Genomic DNA, 13,734 nt, shown 5'->3' on the forward strand with positions numbered 1-13,734 from the left:
TCTTTGTACTTTCGTTTTATTTCTTTTTACTGGGTATTTATTATGATTTTCTTCACTTTCCTTATTTTATTAACAAATTGTGCAATAATGACATCAGATAAAAAGTAAACGAATAATAATCTAATTCGACAGGGTCTTTCTCGCTTTGTATCATTTGTATGTAGAAATTAATTTAATATTTTACTCTAAATAATTTTTCTAATTTTCCATCTGAATTTATGTACAAGGTTGTCTCAAGGTCATCGATATTTTGTTAAATGCAATCACGTATTTTCAACAATTACGTTGTGATTTCCTATAACACGGTACGAGTTATTCTATTTCGTATTAATTTTAAGTTTCTTATATAAAAATTAAGGTGATTTAACGTGGTAAGAATTAAGGGGCGAAAAATAGGTTTAGGCTTCTTTCCATCGTTTTATATTCTGTTCTTGTTCGACCAACGTGCGTTAAATTTATCGACATCAAACACCAATTTAAATTTTGTCTAAACAAATGCTATCGTGCTATGGATAAAAATATACAAGTTGCCATTTAAAAAATGAATTTGTTTATTAAATCTCTCCTAGCAGTTCGCTTACGAAAAAACTATTTACACCAAATAATTTACCCTTTCGTACCAAATGACTTTCGTAAAAGAACTTTTTTAATCATTTCATTCCCTCGCAAGATATCGAACCATTCCGAGTTAGACGAAACACCCCATGTAAATGTAATTTGAAACCTTCTTCCGTAATGCGTACGGACGACAATTCTGCGGTGTCCAAGGGGTTAAAATTTCCATTTACTTCAAAGAAACCGATTCGAATCCAAGGGCGGTTAAATTCAACCGTATCGTCATTCGAAAGCGTTCGTTATTGTACACCAGTGACACAATGGAAACTGTCATAAGTACTACTCACCAAGCAGCAACAGTTTGATGTCCTTGGAAGCCTGAATGCCGTCCTCCTTTAAGTTCTTCTCGATTTGCTTGCTACGGGCCAAGGCGGCCCGCTCTTCCGCCGACATGGCACAGCCCATCTTGCCACAGGTTGCCTTCACAAACGCCACCACCAACCACTAAATTCCACCCTTCCTCCGTAACCGTTACTCTAGCCTCGTTCCGACCTCGGCTCGCGACTCGCGTCGCAAGAGTCGCCACGAGATTTTCTTCACCGCCGTCGCCACCCTCCTCCGCCGCCGCCTCCGCTTCGTCTCCTCCGCCGCCACCCTCGGACTCCTCTTCCTCGGCGTCGTCGTCTTCGTCTTCGTTTCTCACCCCGACGAACACCGCCTCGAGCGACTCCTTACCGGCGTTCCCTCACTAGCTGCTCCACCACGCTTGCCACTTTTCGATTTCTACCGACGGAGACACCGCCACCCTGGGACGAGTTGTACACCTCTCCCGAGCACTAGCTCTGCAACAAACCATTTCACGTTTCCCTTGAGTGCTTCTTCGTGTCTCTACGTTTATAGCCAGATCAAATTCAATTGGCCACTCGAGACCACCTGGAGGTTATCAGATATACAGGGTGTTAAAAAAAAAACGGTTAACCTTTGGACCTATGTTTACTAGAGCTTTTTTACTCGGTACAGTGTGCCCTATACACCATATTAAGGGAGTGGACTCCCGTGCCTTGTATGTGCTCGTACGCACTCACACAGCTCCACGTCACTGTATACGTACACGGAACTGCAAGGGCTTGCATATTGTCCTATTTTTGTCTCGACAATGCAAATTTCAGGCCTCTCAATAGTCTCAATAGTTTCAATAGTTTCCGCTAGATACAGCGAGTGTAGAAAGTATTCGTACATCGAGCAATTTCCAAAAAAATTATGTAAAATTGTAATTTATTAACTTATTTTCTATAAACAATGACATTCTACATATTCTCGGAAATCTCTAGAATAGATAGAGTACAAAAAGAAAATAGTTATTTATGTGAGCTGCGAAATTAACTAGAAGAAAACAATTAATCGATAGAAATATTGAAGCAATAAGTATTCGCACAACTGTTTCATTTTTCAAACTTTATTAAGAAAAAAAGAAATTTACATTAATTTATAAGTATGTAATACTTCCTTCGTGGGATTTCCTTTTGATTTTATAATTATTGAAACTCTTCTAAGCGTTAAACTAACTCAATTATTAGTTATTCGAAGTTGGATCTTTTTCCATTCCACTATCAGAGCCATTTTTAAAAGTACTTTACTGGAAATTTGATGTTTTCTAATTCGTACGGAGCAATAAATTAACGTGTTTACGTTAAAAACTCTACTGTAAATGATTCGTCATAAGAATCGTACAAATACTTATTGCTTCTATACTTTTACCCACTTTTTGCATGTTTTTGTTAATTTCACAAATTATATTAATTAGAAAATGTCGTTTGGACTGTATCTATCTTAGAGACTTCCGGGAATATGTAAAATATCATTCATTATAAAAAAAAGAAGTTAAGAAATTACAATTACACACAAAAGTTTTTTCGAAAATTGATGGGTGCACGAATACACTCTACAACCACTGTAAATGTTCAAACTTGTGCGCAAGCTCCTATAGGTAGTCTACTTTTGCTTCTTTTGTGTCATAATTAATAATATTCAGCAGTATTTCGCGATCAAAAGAAGCAATATGGTGGTGCGACAGTGCTGCCGCGTTGTCTGAGCTAACATACGCTGCTGAATATTATTAATTATGACACAAAAAAACAAAAGTAGACTACCTATAGGAGCTTATTTGAACATTTATCTTGCTGGAAACGACTATTGAGAGGTTTCAAATTTGCATTGTCGAGACAAAAATAGGACAAGCTCTTGCAGTTCCGTGCACGTATACAGTGATGTCGAGCTGTGTGAGTGCGTACGAGCGCATACAAGCCACGGGAGTCCACTCCCTTAATATGGTGTATAGAGCACACTGTACCGAGTAAAAAAGCTTCAGTAAACATAGATCCAAAGGTCAACCGTTTCTGAGATATAAACGTTTTTGTTTGCTGGTATCGTGATTCACTTACTACTGGGTTTGCGATATTTATACAAGATTTTCCGCGTGTTCACCGCTCATTTCTGTACACGAAATTGAAAAAATGAAATCGACGAAATTGTCGGCACTTGAATGGGAACATTCAGAACGCAATTTATAAACGCTGACATAAACATCGCATGCGATGGAAGCAAGTAAGTGAATCATGATACTAGCAAACAAAAATGTTTATATCTCAGGAACGGTTGACCTATGGACCTATGTTTACTAAAGCTTTTTTACTCGGTACAGTGTACCCTATACGCCATATAAATATTGAATGCTTTTGTTTTTTGAACACCGTGTATATGTATACGACAGGCCACGTCAATTCCTCGAGTCCCATGGAAATGACCGACGCCAACATTGACCGCGATATACAGTGTGTCCCAAAAGTCGGGGAGGAGCCGGAAATGGGGGGTAGCTGAGACGATTCTGAACAACAATTTCCTTTGCAAAAAGGAAGATATTAAGGAGATATTAACCAAAAACTCCGACCAATCAGAGCGCGCGTAGACCGTTCGAGCGGCCGCGGTAGCGAAGGGTATGCGCTAGGCGGCAGCGCTTGTACGCGAACAAGTGACTCGACGTGCATCGAAGGACATTGACGCTGCCGCCTAGCGCGTAGCCTTCGCTACCGCGGCTGCTCGAACGGTCTACGCGCGCTCTGATTGGTCGGGGTTTTCTCTTAATATCTCCTTAACGAAGCCCCATCCGACATTTTTGCAAAGGAAATTGTTGTTCAGAATCGTCTCAGCTACCCCCCATTTCCGGCTCCTCCCCGACTTTTGGGACACCCTGTAGAGCTACGTGAACCTGGCACGCGACTTTCAAAAAATTAACTTTTATTTCTTCATGGAAAATGATAGTATTTCGTTTGTAGTTGATTGTAGCGATAATAGTTTCGTCTGTGGTTCCACGATTTTGATAAATAAAAAAGAAATTGAGGAAATGATCAGCACCCGACATTGAGACATCTCGAATCCGTTTTTTCCATGTGATTCAGAATCGGAGGCGAAGATTTTGTGGATAACAGAGCCTCGGCCCTCATTTTTTATGATTGAAAATCATTTTATTTTTGAAACCAGGGAGAATGCTGACGGGGAAATGTAAGCATGGATAGAGCCGGGGACAAATGGATAGGTATGTGATACTGTAATGGTGGGAGGGGGAGGTACGCGCGAACGGAGAAAAGCTTTTTACTGACAATCAGATTGATTTTCAATCCCTTGATTCTAAACGACGAGCGTGAAATCTGTTCATTTGTTTGCTAAAGATCTTGCATGATACAAGCTCTCGGATCGAGTTGGAACCGTCGAACCATTACTGACACCCATTTTTATTAAACCCTTTGCACTCGAGACCTTTTTTTCTGGTATCTGTCAGCAACTCGAAATGCTTTCTTAGCATTCTATTGTCACGAATGCTAAGCTTAGATTGACTTCTCGAATGAGATCTCTAATTTGTGATTTGAAAATCAGGTCACCGTTGCCTCAACGGCAATCATTTTATTGGCACCTCGAGTTCCAAAGAAATCAAACCTAAAGGAAAGCTAGTGGTGACTGAGAGTCACCTCTCGAGTGCAAAGGGTTAAAATATAATTTAATACGATCGTTTTACTTAAATAGTTATGTTATCTTGTAAATTATGTTTATAATTTTCTTATATTAAAATGGGTATCGGTATTAGTTAGTATATTTTTGTTGCGTGTGTGGGGGTTCTCTGGGGGCGTAGCTCCCCAAAAATACTTTTTGGGGGGATGCTCAAGAGTGTGACCTTCGTAAACTCTATGAACGCCAAAGTTGCATTGAGTAAACGTACACGCAGGTTCTAGTGTAATACTAATGATATATTTTGTTCAATAACTTTTTAATAAAAACTCGAGTGACGCCTAAAACCCGTTGGATGTTACTTAGAAGGGTGACCTTGAGAACACATCCCAAGGTCAAGGTCATCGGAGCTGCCTCCCCTAAACGTAACCTTCACCAAAAATACTATTCTGCGTCAATTACGAACTTTCTTTGACACTCCCATTTTATAAATACGTATTATTTTTTGCAAGACTCTGCGCTTCGACATTCAGAGTTCATCGTTCGCCTAACCTCGAAGGAGACAAGCTGTACTTGCGTAACAGTGGCTGTTGTTTCTGGGGTGATTCATGGCTTGCAGAGTAGGTGATACGGTCTTTGAACGGTCAATTGAGTTTAAGTCGACATTAGTATGCAGCATGCAAAAGATAACAGTGGACCACCTATTAAAATTGAAAGCATATCATCGTTCGCTAACATACTTCGGTAGGCTACGTAAAGGATGTCTCGTTTAAATCAAAATGTTTCAATATTTCACGGAGGGATAAAAGATTATCAAAAAAAATGTAAATAATTTGTTCACATTAGTTCACATTAGTTCACATAGAAGAAAATGTATGAAAATGAAAATTTCTTTTCATTTTTTTGTGTCAAACCAAAATTACGACCTGCATCTTTCCCGCCGACAGGAGGTTTTAATTGCGAGGTGCTCTAAAAATGTGCGTCGCAGTCGACTCAATTTGAATATTTCTTCTTGAAAAAATTTGTACAGTCGACTCAAATATGTATGAAAATAGAATAAAAAGTTCGATAGAATTAATTATTTTTTTCCATCCTAAGAAAATTCACGAAAAACCGCTTGTTTAGACCTCCTAATTCAGGATACCCCCTTAATAATGTTGTCTTTTTATGAATTTTGATGACTACCCTCAACGAGTACAGTTTCAACAACTTTCCCCTAGACGATTTCAACGATAATTAGAAAAAACCTTTATTTAGGGAAAGAAAATTAATACAGACGTCTAATTCCCAAGAGATTATCGTAAGATAACAGAAAATTTTTCGTTTCCCATTCACATTTCCTTTCATTAAGAAATCAGCTACGTTTGACAGCAGCGGTACAACAGCAGTATTTTTATAAACACTGATAACGAAGATAATTCTGACGCCAGTCAAACCTGGCATTACTTGGAATGAAAGTGGTTTCAGGTAATGCCATTTTTTATGAATTCCTACGATTCCGTGAGTCTCGAAACAACCTAGATTACTTTGTTTAGTATGAGATTAACACGTTGGTCACCGCGTCACTCGTATATGGATGACAGGACTTTTCACAGTGAATGAAAAAAAATTATTCTAAAGATGAGATGTTAAAGAAAATAATTCTGGGACAATTATTTGGGAATTTTGATAAGGTTACAACAATACATATCGTGACAAATCGTCGATTATGTGGTTTTCAATTGTCTGAAAACCAAATTTAAGCTTCAAATTTTGCACGATACTTGAATTAAATCATTTGAATTTTATGATGTAGAAATTTATTCATAGACGTTTCTATTAGTCTTTTATAGAACTATCATTTTAACGTTATTCTTTATTACTCCTTCCCCCTTCTTCCAAAAAGGTGCGAACCGTCTTAAATAAACAATACATTTCATAGATTTTTATTACCCTATCGTCAGAAAACTTGTCAAGTAAACTGTACATTAAGAGAAGTCTATTAGTAATTTTCTAAGTAAAGTTTCTAAATATTTTTTAATAATTTCTAAATAAATTCGAAAGGAATCGAGTACATCAATTTGTTTTCAAATTAAATTTTGCGTCATTTTTCATAAGTTTATCTAAAAAATTAATAATAGCTGACTTTGACACGAGTAACCCCCTTAGAATATTTTCTAAATAAAGTACGATAATCTACGATCAAGAAAATAATTTAGTCAAACATTGTAAACTTATAAGATGTGCATAAACTTTTGCGACCGACCATGTGGACGATCACTTCGACAGTTTTCAGTTAACGTGTTGAAGATTTAAGACAGAATTAACGAACAGGAGAATGGAAACGCGTGGAACGGCCGAGGCGCGCAAGGAATATTAATAAAGCTATTCACGATTATTTCTGACCCGTCAGGGAACGTGTTTCACGCGGTACTGATAAGGAACGCCCTATCTTGCGGCAAGCATTTGATATTAAGTACGTGTTTAGAGGCTTCCAAGAGGAGAACTGATAAACTGATATCTGTTTGCAGAAAACGAACCCTAATTTTAGCTTAAACACGATATTGGTATTTATCAACAGTTTCTCTCTTTTATTTATTTAAGTAGTGTAAATAGAAATCATTCCGTCTCGAGACATTTCCATTTCATCGATAATCCGGCGTAAATTAATTTTAACAAAAAAAAAAAAAATATATATATATATATATAACAGACTTCGAAAAACATTAAAATTGCACTAAAAACTATGAAATAATTTCTATTTAAACTTCATTATTACTCACCAACTCTTGAAGAATTTGATTAAATTATTAAATACAGCACTTTAAATACAATGCAACCTTTTCGGAAGCGGTGCAAAATTAAATATTTGTAAATCCGGGTTTAGTTACGTTTTTAGTGGTGGCGATGGCAATATTGAGTCCTGTTAATGCATACGTGCATACTGTCTATGTGGAAGTACTGTCCGAGAGGGTTTGATGTATTTGTTTTGGCGGAGGGAGGGGAGCAATATTGCATACTATTGATTTATACATATATACTATCTACACGGAATTATTGTTTGAGTAGGTTTGAGGCATTTTGAAGGTGGAGGGGGGGAAATATTGATTACTGATAATGTATACATATACTCTGTACATATACTCTGCCCATGGAAATACTCCCTCAGTATGTTTGGGATAGTATTGGGTTGTCCGGAAAGTCCATGTCGATTTTTGGTAGGTGGTACAGGTCTGAATATATCGAAGTGGTTGAAAACAAATAACATGTATACATCCCTTAAAAAGTGGAAAGGTTGTGGAACAAAAATGGCACCTATGTAATTCAATAAATATATATTAAAAGTCAAACGTGTTTTTGAATTTTTCTTAGAAATTGCCACGAACTTTCTGGACAACCTAATATTTGGCGGTGGCAGCGATATTGAGTAACGTTAATGTATATGATGTCTAAAGCGGATATAATAATAGCAATAATTAAAAACCATATTTTGTATTCCTCCGACAGAAAGTTACATCAAGTTTGGTAATTTTGAATGTAAAAGAATATGACAAATAAAATCATTAAAGTTTTTAGAATGAAAAACATACTTTTCTTCAGATAAGTCCTTGTTCGAATACTACGAAGTTACAGATTTATTCGTGAATAACATATGTTTGTGAATTCAAATAAATAAAAGTATATTATTAGTGATTGAGGAATAATTTCTTATTTACAAATAAATGAACGAATAAAAATCCCCTAAATCTTTAGTATAAACAATATACTCTTACTCAGATATATCTGTATTGAATAAAGTTATAAATTTATTCGACAATAGCAATTTCTTTTATGTTCAAACATATAGAAGAATAAAACTGGCCATCGTAGGCGATAATTATCCAATTACTCGGGATTTTACTTTATACGAATCATAATTTTCAAAACATTGTTTAATTCATTGTTTTGCCCTTATTACCAGGTAAGTATTTTCATTCTGTAACCCAGGCATCGCGGAAACAGTAAAATAATCAAAAATACAGTGTTGCTTAAATTATATTAATCTAAAAACTTAATATTTTTTAAAGTATGTTAATACGAATATATTAAAATAAAATATATTTATTTACTCGCAAGAATATAATCTAAAATCATTAAGGAATTTTATACCTCGTCTGTTATTAAGTAATTTTACCGTTGAAAATGTTTAACCGTCTAAAATATATTTTACGCGCATCGAGAAACTGATTTTCGCTGACCTTGCGTGTTCGTTCTTAATTGATGGTTCGGGGACGGTCAAAATTAAGACCTCGAGCTCATCGAGAGGCTACATTTTTTTTTTTTTAGAAGCAAGCTTAGAAAAGAATGTTCCATTCCGAAAAAAGAAACGGGATCCTCCGACCCAGCGAAATGAACGTTCACGAATAATATCTTCGCGGCCGGGGTTCTTAAACTCCTCGTTAACTGACACGCCGTAACAAAACAAATTACTCATTACGTTAAAAACTTATCGAGCGTGTAAACGAACTCTAAATTGATAAATGCCATTTGCAATTAGCGGCGTTACTTTGTTCAACGTGCACGACTTGGCGCGTCTGCAATGTATAAATTAACAGCGAGTGCGTCGCGATTGTCTTACATCGCATCGGACTGCGAGGAGAAATTACAATTATTTAACTATTCTGCGTAGAAATTAATTTCGTGGTGTTACATTCAATTGTTTATGATTGTGGTTTAAGTAGAAATCTTCTGAACCCTCAAACTATCCTCTATGACAATAAATCTAGACACCTGAGCTAAGTCTCAACCTCATGGACAAAAGTATTGATAATGTATTAGGTTGTCCGAAAAGTTTCTTTCCTTTTATTAATAATTAATACATACACAATATTTTATGTCTTATGTTACATTACAAAATTGTGTACAATTCATTTCGCTCCATTACTGTTACAGCATCAATGTCTAAGAAATTAGATTGTCTATTTATATAAACACTGCCACAGAAAATCATTGAATGCAACTAACGAAAGAAACTTTTAGGACAACCTAATATATTCTACGTGCATGTACATACAAAGTTTAATTCACCTATCGCCATTCTTCTAACAGATTACGAGTGCACTTGAAAATGATTAGGTTAAGAAATGAATTATACGTCTTTACATTCGATCATTTACGACTGTAGTTTAAATAAATAGAAATATTTATTTATTTTTTTTTTTTATTTAATGCAATTAGAATCTCAGTAGAATCTCAATGGAAATATTTAGTTGCCATTGTGTAACGTTAAAGTAGATACTTTTAACAGAGATTACTAAATTCGACATGTATGTATATATATTTTTTTTCTTTTTTTTTTTTTATGTTTGTTCACCGATTAAGCCGAGATGCCTGAACCAATCGGAATGAAACCTCTTGCATCTTATAGAGCACCACTGCCACTTGGACTCATAGAAAAATATATGACCTTGGTTTATTTTTTACCACTTTATATCACTTTTATCGCAAAAAAAGAACTATTTCACGTATGTTCGGCCTGAATTCGATGAAATCGGTCTGAATAATTAGGGGCATGGTTCCTGGTACAATGGTCGCGATTTGTAACATCACACTATTGTCGATTATTAATTCTTTGTTATTGATCCACGGTCGCATGCAACTAGCTTCAGAGTGGTTTGAAACTGATAAGTTGCGCCCGTGTGCGATCGGTCTAAGTAAAACAAAAATAGCGGAGTAGGTAAAACGAAGAGCGCAAACGGTTTGCAACACTGATTTCAAATCGTTTGCGCTCGTGTGCGTTCGGCCTAAGAGTCACCTCTCGAGTGCAAAGGGTTAACCGTTTGAGTGCCACGGGTCTTTCTTATTTCCCGGCCGAAAATTGCCAAGCGGCGCGATAGCGTTTGTCATATACCGTGTCGAAAAACGCCAAACGGCGCAATAGCGCTTGTTATAACACCCCGAGCCGGCACGATTGCTTGCTGTGATTATGGGCTTCGCAGCCGAGAACGCTGGCGCTTTGAGGACAGGACAGACGAAGCGCGATACGGCGCGTGGCACACAAACGGTTAGTTCCATCAGCCTGGGTGCAAAACGTAAACAAAATTGCCCAGCCTTCGAGCCGATCCACGGTTCGGCAAATCGGACCTAAGTTATATCAATTGCGCACGACTTACGGAATGGAAGCACGGGTGTAAGATACAACTGGTTCAATTTCGTGAGATGTTTGATATAAGTAATTACAACCTGATGTAATAATCGCGGTAGATATACCAGAAAATGTTTATTATCAATCAGTAAAGTATAACATAAATCAATAACGTTTCTCTCCAATGCCTGAATAAATTATAGCGATTTACATAATTCGTCCTGTCGATATCAGAGCTTGGTCGTAAGGATATCGGGTGGATAGAGGGTTGAAGTCTTCTAGGGGCTTAGAAACCTCAGATTTTGGAATTTAACTCTTTGCACTCGAGAGGTGACTCTCAGTCGCCATTAGGTTTCACGCAGCAAATCTGCAATACCTGATCTATCTTTATGTTTAATTTCTTTGGAGCTCGAAGTGTCGATAAAATGATTATCGACGAGGTAAAGGTGACCTTATTCTCAAATCTAGATAGCTTAGAATTCATGGCAATAGAATGCTAAGGAACATTTCGAGTTGCTGGTACATACAAGAAAAAAAGGCCTCGAGTGCAAAAGGTTAATAACCATCGCATGTATGTTGCCATTTTTTTCTTTGTTGTGAATTGTCGACAGTTGGCAGATAAGTTTCTAGTAATCCAACATTTAGTCAAGGTTCCTGAATCGAATGTAATTTCTAGTCTTAATAATAAACACAAGTTATTATCACTCATTCGACGTTCAAACTTTTTTTTTTTATTGCAATGTATACCCGATCGAAAACTAACCGACATTTGTTTGAAATATTTTTTGTCAGATTATTGCAAGTACTTGAAAAATCGTGAAAAGTGTTACGTGGAACACCTTGTATATGTTTAAAATCAGAATTATAAATGAATGAATATAGAGGCACAGAAATAAATTCTACAGCTAGTAACAATCTTTTTTTAAGTTAGTGTATCAAGTTCTTCAGTCGGTGCAAAATCTGGTGTAACCCCAAGGATCACACCTAGATCCTCTATTATTTAATTTGTTTATCATCGGTTATCACTAGAGTGCAAATATTTGACAAATGGATAAATACATAAAATATAAAGAATTATATACACGTTGCAACATTTGGAGGTAAAAGCAAACTTCAATTTAAGTTTCTTTAAGGTTCTTCAAGGAAATCTTCAAGGAAATTGCATAAACATTCGCAGTCTAGTAATCACAATTTGTATCGAAGACTTTTACATCACAAGAGCGCCCTACAGGTGTCCCAATAAAGATACTACTGACAACTTCTTTGAGAATGTATGGCAATCAGCTTGGTTGCTTGAATAAAAAATTGCATGTATAATAGGGCTCAAATAATAAAATATAACAATATTTTTTCGAGCACCACTTCAAGCATCATTTAGGTCCTATAATTTCTAATTTTCTTTTAATTTACAATTTAAACAAATACAAATTCAAATTAAGAAAGTTAAGAATCACTGATTTAGAGTACGGAAGAATATTACTGTGCCAAGAGAATGATTATATTTTAGGAATAACTTTAAATGGGCTGTACCATTCACACATAGTGCTCACGGTAATTAGAGGGTCATGTTCCTAAGTAGATAATTCGGAGGAATTAGTCGACTAACAAGGTCGAAAGAAATGCAGCACATTCAACGTTATTATTTACTGAGTACCAGGCTTAAACAGTTTGCTGAGAGTCTCGAAGTACATCCTAATGAGCGACGATTTCATGTGAGTAGGTGATTTTTTAATTCGGTACTCTTTAAATTAGAAAACACTACGCATAAGACAATTCACGATCGATAATTTCATTTGAATAGGAGATTTTCTAATTCAGTGTTTTCTAAATTAGAAAAAGGTACACCGAATATAATTCATGGAAGACAATTTCATTGGACCAGGTGATTCTCTAATAAGAGATTCTCTAAATAATTAAATAATTTGTACTTTACAAACTTATTTGATTGATTTATTTATTTCCAAGTCTGTGTTTCGATTACTTTGCACTATTTATTAATAATCTTTTTTATTCCGACAAGTTAAAAACCCCATTTCCCTAATTCCAAGAAAATAAATGCAAGTTCGGACATTTTTCGTTTATAAAGCGTTCATGAAAATATGAAATATAAAATATATTTTCATAAACACCATGTAAAAATGATCACTATCTCAAAAACTAAGAAACAATCGCTTCGCTAACCTTAATATACATATGTATATAAAAAATGGCGCTGCACATAATTTGAACATTGAAAAGTTCATATTAACCGTTGCTCTCGTTACATGTATATAAACAAAAAATATTCTATTTATCAGTTCCAGAATAAATGTACCGAAAACGGCTAACAACGATGGCTAACAAACATGAATGGTGTTTAGTTTTGCAAGAGTACTTTATGGCCTTATACTTATCCCAGTTAACTGTACGATCGAATGAAATCTGCGAATAAATCGCTACGCAATTTTCATTCGCCATTTTTTCGCTATGCGTATGTATGCAAATCTGTAAGGTAACTATTTTTGTAAAACTTTATAACTTTTCACCGAATCTTCGATGTTTTCCATTTGTTCGGCGATGCCAAAGCCACAACAATATATTTTCAGAATTTTTGTTCGCCTGTCTCAATATTTGTCGAATCGAAAATGCCGTGAGGTATTTGGTTAAAATTAGAAGAAATTAGTTGCCATACTTTAAGATTGTAACGTTGGATCGTTAACACGAGGCAGCTTTGAGATTTGACAAAGCAGAAATATCGTAATGAAAATGTATTCCGAATTTTGCACAGAATGCGGTAGCGTGAACACTCAAAGTTACAACTGGCTGTGCACCGTATCGTATGAACGTTCCAACGATAGAAAACGTTGGAAATCACGTCGACTGATTGTGAGTGGCTAATACGATAAACGTAATAAAACGATACATTTACGTGAGGTTCGAAGTACCTAAATTATTTATTTTCAAATTAACTTTCAAGTAATTTGGATGTACGCTTGTCTTTTTACTTGGATAAGAGTCAGCATAAAATGGTTGGCAAAAACTTCGCCAATCTTTCGATAGTAGTCACAATGATAAATAGGAAAATTCAAAATTTTAAT

At 35.9% G+C, this 13,734-nt stretch overlaps 1 protein-coding gene and 1 long non-coding RNA gene across 3 annotated transcripts in view; one reads left to right on the top strand and one right to left on the bottom strand.

Annotated features, from left to right (window-relative positions):
• Positions 1-1,721, bottom strand: part of LOC128875536 (guanine nucleotide-binding protein G(o) subunit alpha) — a 31,507-nt gene extending 29,786 nt beyond the window's left edge. For both annotated transcript variants that reach the window (XM_054121184.1, XM_054121185.1), the window contains exon 1: positions 903-1,721. In XM_054121184.1, the coding sequence (XP_053977159.1) occupies positions 903-1,020 (118 nt within the window). In that variant the 5' untranslated portion in view covers positions 1,021-1,721. The remainder of the gene's footprint in view (positions 1-902) is intronic.
• LOC128875537 (uncharacterized) overlaps positions 1-13,734 on the top strand; it is a 51,322-nt gene that overhangs the window by 33,060 nt on the left and 4,528 nt on the right. The window lies entirely within an intron of this gene.

The sequence above is a fragment of the Hylaeus volcanicus genome, chromosome 4, assembly GCF_026283585.1.
Source record: "Hylaeus volcanicus isolate JK05 chromosome 4, UHH_iyHylVolc1.0_haploid, whole genome shotgun sequence".
NCBI lineage: Eukaryota > Metazoa > Arthropoda > Insecta > Hymenoptera > Colletidae > Hylaeus > Hylaeus volcanicus.